Here is an 11,012-nt window from a genome sequence, read left to right on the forward strand (position 1 = left end):
ATGGAATGGCTGGGTCAAATGGTATTTCTATTTCCAACTTTTTAAGGAATCGCCATACTGCTTTCCACAGTGGTTGTACCATTTTACAGTCCCACTAGTAGTGTAGGAGAGTCCCAATCTCTCTGCATCCTTGCCAGCATTTATTATTTTCTGTCTTGTTGAACTTTGCTGCTACTGCTGGGGAAAGATGGTATCTCGTTGTTTTGATTTGCATCTCTCTAATGGCTAATGATCGTGAGCATTTCTTCATATGTTTGTTGGCAGTCTCAATATCCTCCTTGGTGAAGTGTCTATTCAAGTCTTCTGCCCATTTTTAATTGGATTATTTGTCTTTTTGTTATTGAGGCATTGGAGTTTTCTATAAATTCTAGAGATAAGTCCCTTGTCAGATATGCCATTGCCAAATATTCTTTCCCAATCTGTAGGTTCTCTTTTGACTCTTTTGGAGAAGTCTTTGGAAGCAACATAAAAATTTAATTTTTAGAAGGTCCCATTCATCTAGTTTCTCTTCTTCTGTCTGTATATTTTGGGTTATGCTTGATTTTAACCTCATTCTTGAAAGATATTTTCATTGATACAGAAATTCAGAATTGATCATTGTTTTCTCTCAGCATATTGAAAATATCATTCTATTTTCTGCTGTGCAAATACCTTATTTCAACAATATAAAGTGTGACTATACATGTGGACCTTGCCTGATGGAGTACACAGGAATCAAATTGATTACATTTGAATCATACAACAGTGAGAGGAGAAAAGTATCTTCATTTTTACCCTCGTTCTTGAAAGATATTTTCACTGATACAAAAATTCAGAATTGAAAATTGTTTTCTCTCAGTATATTGAAAATATCACTGCTTTATCTTCTGGTTTGCAAATACTTTATTTCAAGAACATAAATGTGACTATGCATGTGGTCCTTGCCTGATGGAATACACAAGAATCAAATCGACTACATTTGTGGAAAGAGGCAATGGAGAAGCTCAATATCAGCAGTCAGAACAAAGCCAGGAGCTGACTGTGGAACAATCAGTTGCTCATATACAAGTTCAAGGTGAAGCTGAAGAAAATGAAAACAAGTCCATGATAACCAAAATATGACTTTGATTATATCCTACCTGAATTTAGAGATGATTATATCCTAGGAGCTCTGGTAGCATAGTGGCTAAGACACTTGCCTGATAACCAGATGGCTGGCGGTTCAAACCCACCAGCCACTCCTCAGAAGGAAGGTGGGCAATCCTACTTCCGTAGTGATGCTGCCTCGGAAACCCAAGGAGGGGTCGCTATGAGTCGGGTTTGACTCGACGGCACATAACAACAACAACAACAACGTATCCTACCTGAATTTAGAGATCATGTGAAGAACAGATTTGATGTACTGAGCACCAATGACTGAAGACCAAACAAGTTATGGGATGACATCAAGAACATCATAGATAAAGAAAGCAAAAGGTCATTAAAAAGACAGGAAAGGAACTAAAGACCAAAATGGATGGCAGCAGAGACTTTGAAACTTGCTCCTGAATGGAGGGTAGCTAAAATGAATGGAAGAAATGATGAACTAAAAGAGATGAACAGAAGGTTTGAAAGAGAAGCTCAAGAAGACAAAATGAAGTATTATTATGAAATGTGCAAAGGCCTAAAATTAGAAAGCCAAAAGAGAAGAACATGTTAAACATTTCTCAAGCTGAAAGAACTGAAAAAAAAAAAAAAAAAATCAAACCTTGAGTTGCAATACTGAAGGATTCTATGGGGTAAAATATTGAACAATGTAGGAAGCATCAAAAGAAGATGGAAGGAATACAGAGAGTCACTGTACCAAAAAGAATTGGTCAATGATCAACCATTTCAGGACATAGCATATGATCAAGAAGAATGGTATTGAAGGAAGAAGGCCATGCTGCACTGAAAGAATTGGTGAAAAGCAAGGTTCCAGGAATTGATGATATACCCACTGAGATGTTTCAACAAACAGATGCATCACTGGAGCTGCTCTGTCATTTATGCCAAGAAGTTTGGAAGACAGCTATGTGGCCAACAGACTGGAAGAGATTGATATTTGTGTCCATTCCAAAGAAAGGCGATGCAACAAAATGCACAAATTATTGAACAATATCATTAATATACACACACAAGTAAAATTTTGCTGAAGATAGTTACAAAATGGTTGTAGCAGTATATTGACAGAACTTCCAGGATTCAAACTGGATTTAGAAGAGGGCATGGAATGAGGGATATCAAATGGATCCTGGCTAAAAGCAAAGAATACCAGAAAGATGTTTACCTGTGTTTTATTGACTATGCAAAGGCATTCAACTGTGTGGATCATAACAAATTATGGATTGCATTGAGAAGAATGGGAATTCCAGAACACTTAATTAAACTCATGAAGAACCTGTACATAGACCAAGAGGCAGTTATTTGAACAGAACAAGGGGATAATGCATCATTTAAAATCAGGAAAGGTGTATGTCAGGGTTGTATATTTTTACCATATTTATTGAATCTGTATCTTGAGCAAATACTCTGAGATGCTGGAGTATATGAAGACTATGGCATCAGGACTGGAGGAAGACTCATTATCAACTTTCAATATGCAAGTGACACAACCTTGGTTGCTGAAAGTGAAGATGACTTGAAGCACTTACTGATGAAGACTGAGAGCCTTCAGTATGGATTGCAATTTAACATAAAGAAAGCAAAAATCCTTATAACTGGACCAATAAGCAACATCATGATAAATGGGGAAAAGACTGAAGTTGTCAAAGATTTCATTTTAACTGAATTCACAATCAATGCCCTTGGAAGCAGCAGTCAACAAATCAGACGATGTATTGCACTGGGTAAATCTGCAGCAAAAGACCTCTTTAAAGTGTTAAAGAGCAAAGATGGCACTCTGAAGAGACTAAGGTGCTCCTGAACCAAGCCATGATATTTTTAATAGCTTCATATGCATGTGAAAGCTGGGCAATGAATAAGGAAGACCAAAGGAACATTGATGCCTTTGAAATGTGGTGTTGGTGAAGAATACTGACAATACCATGGACTGCCAGAAGAATAGACAGAATGGATCTTAGAAGTGAGAATGGTCAGACTTTGTCTCATCTACTTTGGCCATGTTGTCATAACAGACCATTCCCTGGAGAAGGTTATCATGCCTAGTAAAACAGAGGGTCATCAAAAAAGGGGAAGACCTTCAATGAGATGGACTGACACAATGGCTGTGATGATGGGCTCAAGCATAGCAAGCTGTAAGGATGGTGCAGGACCAGGGAATATTTCATTCTGTTTTACATAGGGTCACTGTGAGTCGGAGCTGACTTGATGGCACCTAACAACAACGTTTTTTCCTTTTGAGGAGCTGGATGCCAGTATAGTTTGCATCTTTGAAGGTAATCTGTCATTCTTCTCTAGTTATTTTTGAGATTTTTTTTTTTCTGTGTACTCGGTGCTCTTTAGTTTTACTGTGATGTGTCCAGATGTAGATTGATTGATTTATTGTTCTCGTCATGTTTGGGATCTGCAGGCTTTTAGAATCTGTGGGTTTATTCTGTCAGTCTGGGGAAAGCTCAGATATTATTCAAATATTGCCTGTGCCCCATGCTCTTTCTTCTTTTGGAATTCCAGTGAAACATGCTAAACACTCTCACACTCCAGCCTTCGTGTTTCTTGACCTCTCTTTCATATTTTCATATTCTCTGAGGATTACTTTCTAGATTATTTCTTCTCATCTATCTTCCAACTCATTAATTAAATCTTTTATTTTATCTAATCTGCTGTTATAAATATACCCCTAAGTTTTTAAAAGATGTTTCATTGAAATAAAATCTGTACTGAGTCTTTAAAATTATTATATTTTATTTATTGAAATTCTGTTTTGGTCTTTTTCAAATCCACTTGCTTATTACTCTTGTTTCCAAGCCTCTCTTTTATTTTCTGATACATATTGTTCTGGTTCCCTAGTGCTGCTCTGATAAGAATATACCACAAATGAGATGGCCCTAACAAACAAGATTTTATTCTTACAATTTGGAGGCTTTAGGTCCAAGTTCAAACTATCAGGCTCTAAGGGCTGGGTGAAAGCCCCTCAACCTTGGGGTCCAGCTCTGCCTCCTGCTCCCGGCCCACTGAAGCTAGAGGCATTTCTCCACTCAGACAGCTGCTGGCTGCTGAGGCTGAGAAGTCCCAAGGTTGACAAGTAAAAAGGCACAGTCCTGATGTTACCAAGGCACACGGAAGGCCATTAACTTAGGTCCATTGTAAGTCCCAAGGTTGGCAGGCTACTGAACAATGACACGGCTACATGCAGGGTCCAAGCGTGCCATAAGCTAGAGACCATTCCCCAAGGCTTCTCCTTATATACAGGAAGTAGACCACATCCCAAAAGCAGCTACTCAGCTGCTTGTGGTAGATCCCACCATGGAGTTGATTGCCAGTCTCATCATGGGGAACAACTACCACCAGCTTCCCAGCCACTCAACCAGGCCCAGCCAAGTTGACACACAAACATAACTACCACACATATTAAACACATTTATTTTATATTATGTGCCCAATTCTTCTAATAATTGAAAATTCTGAACATCTGATTTTACTATCAATTATTTCTGCTGGTTCTAATTCATGGTGCCTTGTTTCCTTATGTTTTCAGTAATTTTTTTTTTTTTTAATATTGTAAGATTTTTAAGTTAAAGAATGAGGGTGGGTTTTTCAAGAATTGATTTGTATTTGCTTTTGTCAGCAGTCTGAGGATGTGACTAGCCAGGAATGCTTTACATTCTTTTTCTTCTTTTTTTTTTTTCCCCTAGACGGATAGTGTGAATTCATAATGCAAATCCACATAATATTTGTCATTGGAAATTTCTTTCTTCCTTCCACTCAGCACTATTTGTTATTATATTCTCTTTTACCTATACTTTCCACTTGCTGATAGGACCCAAAAATATTTAGTCTGCTACAGGGCCCTTCAGACTAGAAACATTACTAAATTCTGGCTCAAGCCTGTAGAGCTACTTTGGCCTAGAAGGTCATGTTCCTACAACTTTGCTCCTAAGAGCTTCTCTGGGGACAACATACCATGCCCTTCACCAACTCAAAGGTTTGGCAAAGGAATTTCATTTTGAACAACTACAGCAATATTATGGATTTTTAAAAAAATAACACAAGTCACACTTAACAATTCCCAGTGGAATATTAGATTTCCTTATAAATTATTTTGTCACTATAGTAGACATTAGTGATCTTGGTCAAATATTTCTGGTTTTCTGCCTTATATGGGCATATGGCAGCACTGAATTTCCTGAAACTCGCTGTGACTGAGTAGGACAACTGCTGTGGCCAATGAATTATGTCAGAAGAGTGCCACTTCTGGAACAGAGCATTTAAATTCCAGTGTGAGGCCCTGCAGAGCTTCTTTTTCTCTCTGGCATGGTGACCAATAGCATTCAAGATGGTGAGTGATTCATCAGATTGGTCCTTAAAAAAAAAAAAACAACTCACTGCCATTGAGTCGATTCTAATTCATAGTGACCCTTTCTGATGTGGCAAATCTTTATGGAAGTAGATTGCCCAGTCTTCCTTCCGCAGAGTGGATGGTGGGTTTGAACTGCCAACCTTCTGGTAAGCAGTCAAATGCCTTAGGCACTATGCCACAAGAGCTCCTCCTTAAGTAACCGTCATTAGCAATGCCTTATTTGTCAACCTATAATAGTTATATACTATGAATGAAAAATAATCTTTTGTTTTTAAGCCACAAATGGTTATGGCTGATAGTTCCTGCAGCCAACCTTAGCCTATCCTGATTGATATTACACAAAGACACAAAGTGTTTATTATTCAATCAATAACAGATGAAAATATTGTATCTCCAAGCAGACATTAGAATGATTAATGGGGAAATTTCTCAGTTGGTCTTCCCCTTAGAATATTTCACTAAAAAAATGTTTAAAGGGATAAAGTAAAAATAATAGATCACTTCCCCCTTTTCTGTAATCATTTATATATTTAAAGTCAAGAATAAACCTAATTCGAAAGATAGGTGTTCTAGTTAACTTTCTGCATAACAGACCACCCCAAAATTTACTTGCTAAAACAATTTATCTTTCATGGTCCTATAGATTGACAAGGAAGTTTCCACTTGGTATGTATCATGTGGTTTCAGTCACCTGGCAGCTGAGTCTGCAGTCAACTAAAGTTTTATCTAAACTGGATGCCTGAGATGGCCCATTCAAATGGCTGGCAGTTGATGCTGGCTGTGGTTGGGAGTACAGCTAAGGCTGATGACTAGAACATTTACACATGGTCCCTTTGTACTGTTTAGACTTGTCACAACATAGTGGCTTATTCTAAGAGAAGCTTCCTAAGAGTAAGTGTTCCAAGAGGTAGGAAGCAGAAGCTGCCAGGCCTTTTAAGGGCAATGACCTTAATTGGAATGGCATCACTTCTTCCATATTCTTTTGGTCAAAGCAGTCACAGGACTTGCCCAGATCCAAAGATGCAGAGAAATAAAATCCACTTCTTAGTGGGGGTGGCTAGGTCACACTGTAGAAGAACATGTGGGATGGAGATGTCATTGTGGTCATCTTTGGAAAATACCATCTGATACAATGGACTTCTATTTAAATATTTATATCTGAAGTAGTCGGATGCTAAAATTATGAGAGATCTAACATACTGGATTACTTAAATGATGTATTTTGGGATAAAATATATAATACCACATGTTTAAAAAGAGAAAACTCTCCAACTTTCAATTGCTACTTTATGGCAAAGAAGTTCAGAAATCAGGATTTTATGAAATATAATTTTAACCTATATATGATTTTTCTTACAATATAAATGTCTCAAGCCTACTTGTATATCTTTTATGATTACTCTCAGCTCCATTTTTATAAGTACCTATGATAGCACACACTATACATTTAATAAATACCAACCCCGCCCCCAAAGAAAAAAAACAAATTCACTGCCGTCGAGTCCATTCTGACTCGTAGCAACCTCTCCTTGGGTTTCCAAGGTGGTATCTCCAAGGAAGTAGATTGCCTAGTTTTCCTTTGGAGGAGTGGCTGGTGTATTTGAACCACCAGTCTTCTGGTTAGCAGTCAAATGCTTTAGGCACTATGCCACCAGAGCTAAATATTAACGATGAATTATGAGATCAGATAACACAAAGACTTAAATCCTACATTCACTTATTTTCACAGAATTTCAAAAAAATTAAAGAAAAAACTAATGAATGAAGGTAACATTCAATGTGTGGCACCGGTTCATACAAATAGTTTTTCCTTTTACTTTTGTTGAGTCATGCACACACTGCCATTGAGTTGATTTGACTCATAGTGACCATCACTGGGTTTCCAAGGCAGTAAATCTTTAGGGAAGTAGATTGCCCCATCTTCCTTCTGTAGAGCAGCTGGTGGGTTTGAACTGCCACCCTTCCGATTAGCAATCAAATGCCTTAGGCACTGTGCAACCAGAGTTTCTTTGTTGAGTTAGTTACTAGTCTCCTCAAATTAATTGCCTGCTTATTTGTTTATCTCTCCAAGTTGATTTAAATCTCTAAGCAGCACTACGCAATAAACTAGGAGGTAAAACAGCAGCACTAAATATATTTTTAGGCTAATTAACTGGGATGTCCTATAAAACCATGATCCTAAACCTCCAAACAAAGGAACCAAATTCCATGAGGCTTCTGGTTGTAAGCAGCCTCAGCACCTACTCTTTTTTGCTGTTGTAGTAAACATATCACACAACTTCTGCCAATTCAACTTTTTACAACTGTACAACTTATTGATAACAATTACAATAATTGGCTTGCAACCCTATCCTTAATCAATGCAATTAATTGCCATTATCCACCACTCCGCTTTCCTCTTCCCTCCTGCCCTTGATAACCACTAATAAACTTTGCTCTCTACACATTTGCCTTTCCTTGTCTATTTATAAGAGTGAGGTGATAAAATTCTTGTCCTTTTGTGATTAACTTATTTCCCTCAGCATAATGTCATCAAGTTCCAACCATATAGTAGCATGTATCAAGACTTTATTTCTTCTCCTGGCTGAGTATTATTCTATTGTATGTATGTACCACATTTTGTTTGTCCATTCATTTGTTGATGTACATTTAGGTTGTTTACACCTCTTGGCTATTGTGAATAGTGCTACAACCAATATTGGTATACAAGCCTTTCTCTGTTTAAGTCTCTGCTTTCAAGTCTTTGGGGTTTATTCCTAGGAGTAGAAATGCTGGGATATATGGTAGTTCTATTTTTAGTTTTTTTAGGAACCACCACACTGTTTTCCACAATGGCTGTACAAATTTGCATTCCTACCAGCAGTGGATAAGGGTTCCAACTTCCCCACATTCTTGTCAACATTTACTATTTCTGTTCTTTTACATCTTAGCTATCCTAGTGGAAGTAAAATCGTATCTCACTATGGTTTTGATTTACATCTCTCTGATAATTAGTGATGTTGAGGATCTTTTCATGTGTTTGGTGGCCTGAGGTCTTAAAAGCTTGCAAGCAGTCATCCAAGGCGCAGCAGTTTGTCTCTATTCACTTGGAGCAACCAAGGTAGAAGGAGAATCAGGAACAGGAGAAGGATATGGAATGTGTGGCTAAATGCCTCCATGAACAACTGCCTCCACTGCCATGAGATCAGAAGAACTAGATAGTGCCCAGCTAACATTACTAAACATTTTGATTAAAGATTCTATAGAAAAATCCTGATCAAAAGGGGGAAAATTCAAATAGAATTTCTAATTTTCATGGATTCTAGAATTTCTGTGGCTATGGATGCTAGATGAATACCTGAAATTAATGCCCTGAGATAATCTTTAAAACTAAAACCAAAAATATCCTCTGATATCTTCTTACAACCAAACAATAGTTTAACTAGTAAAAAAAAAAATATATATATATATATATATATATATATATTTTAGGAACCACCCATATAGGATCAAAGTGACAACCACTCACTGCCGTTGAGCTGGATCTGACTCATAGCGACCCCTCCTTGGGTTTCTGAGGTGGAATCTCTATGGAAGTAGATTGCCCAATCTTCCTTCTGAGAAATGGCTGGTGCATTTGAACTGCCAGCCTTCTGGTTAGCAGTCATTATTCAGGAACCTTAGGGGGTAGTGTGCTTATGTTAATGGGGGAAGAGCAACTCAGAAAAGCAGGGTGAGAATGATCTGTACAACTTGAAGAATACAATCAATGATTACTGTAATAAGTGTAGTAGTTCAGAGAAGTGAAGGTATGATAATGATAATCATAATATAAAGAACAAATAATTACATATTAATTTAAAAACAAAAATTGTATTAGAGAGATAACTAAATGGAAAGCAGTATATGGACTAAGATCCAGAACTAAACGGCACAGTAATTATAGTGGAATAATTATTTTATGTATTACTTTTTTAAAAAGTATTTTGTTTACCTGCAGAGGAAGTAGAAGGCACCAATGATAAGTGTTCCTAGGACAGCCAATGCCACGAAAGCTGCAAACAGGTCACTTTTAGTTTGGATGCTGGAGCTTGGGAGAAAGACTTCTTCACAACGAGCTCCTGTATAATTTTCAATGCATCTACAGAATAAAATTTTAGATAAAGAAATTGCATTCTCTGTCCCATTAACTAACATAGAAAACAAAAAGTTTCTAACTAGCATGAGGAAAATGAGACAAATTTTCAGATTGTGAACAAAGAATAGACATGCTCTCCTATAATGCTCACTGTTGCAATCAAAACAAATACAGTTACAATAGACCAATTTATTTATGCAGTCTAATCTTTATTATCTTCCTTTTTGAGTTTTCCAATTGCTTAGAAAGCTCCAGAGAACTATTATTATTTAGCTATTATTATTAAATCCTTTTATTTTCTAGATTTTCAATGATGTAACTCAAAATTTATCTGAAATTAACTTTGTTGTAGATGTGGATCATTTTTTTCTTAAAATTCTAACTGGCTATTCCAACCACATTTATTAAACAATCATTCCCTTTCCCATTGTTTAACAGTGACTCCATTAACATCTGTCAAATCTGTATAAGTAAAAACATTTATTTCTGTTCTTCAATGATCTACATGCCTAATCTCGGGCCTCCACCAAACTGCTTCAATACTGTTGCTTTACACATTTTTAAATGCTATAGTTCTACTCCCTACCTTTCCACTTTCCTTTTATAGATTATTTTTTAAATATTCTTCTTTGCCAATCAAGTATTTTAAAGTCAATCACTTTTAGCTCTTTAAAACAATATGACACACATGGACAAGTCTCCAGAATAGAGCATATTTTAGGCCACAAAGCAACTCTCAATATATTTAAAAAGATCAAAATTATACAAAGCATCTTCTAAGACTATAATGGCATGAAACTAGAAATCAGTAACAGGAAGAACAAGGAAAATAAATACATGGAAACTAAATAACACATTACTAAAAAAAATTACTGGGTCATAAAATAAATCAAAAGTGAAATTAAAAAGTATTTAGAATGAAAACACAACATACCAAAACCTTTGGGATGCAGCAAAAGCAATGTTCAGAGGGAAATTTTAAGTGATAAATGCATACCAATGCAAAAGAATTGAGAACCCAGAAGTAAGTCTATCCATACATGGACAGCTGATTTTGGAGAAGGGGTCAAAGTCCATTCAACAGGGAAGAAACAGTCTTTTTTTTTTTTTTTTAACAAATTGCTGGCAAAACTGGATATCCATTTGCAGAAAAATGAAACAGGACCCATACCTTACATTATTTACAAAAACTAAGTAAAGATGGATCAAAGACCTAAATGTTAAAGCTCAAACTATATCCAGAGACTGTGGCTCTTAGGCATCCCTCAAGCTTGCTGTTGTTGTTATGTGCTGTCGAGTCAGACCTGACTCATAGTGACCCCTCCCTTGGGTTTCCGAGGCAGTATCACTATGGAAGTAGATTGCCCCATCTTCCTTCCGAGGAGTGGCTGGTGGGTTTGAACCACCAGCCTTCTGGTT

The 11,012-nt window shown here is 36.9% G+C and overlaps 1 protein-coding gene across 1 annotated transcript in view; it reads right to left on the reverse strand.

Moving 5' to 3' along the window:
- The window catches only part of NRG4 (neuregulin 4), a 150,474-nt gene that overhangs the window by 10,095 nt on the left and 129,367 nt on the right, over positions 1–11,012 (reverse strand). The window contains exon 3 of the mRNA XM_007951851.2: positions 9,450–9,596. Within this exon, the coding sequence (XP_007950042.2) occupies positions 9,450–9,596 (147 nt within the window). The remainder of the gene's footprint in view (positions 1–9,449; positions 9,597–11,012) is intronic.

This window comes from Orycteropus afer, unplaced genomic scaffold (genome assembly GCF_000298275.1).
Source record: "Orycteropus afer afer isolate SDZICR_OR568_19922 unplaced genomic scaffold, OryAfe1.0 scaffold00313, whole genome shotgun sequence".
Taxonomy (NCBI): Eukaryota; Metazoa; Chordata; class Mammalia; order Tubulidentata; family Orycteropodidae; genus Orycteropus; species Orycteropus afer.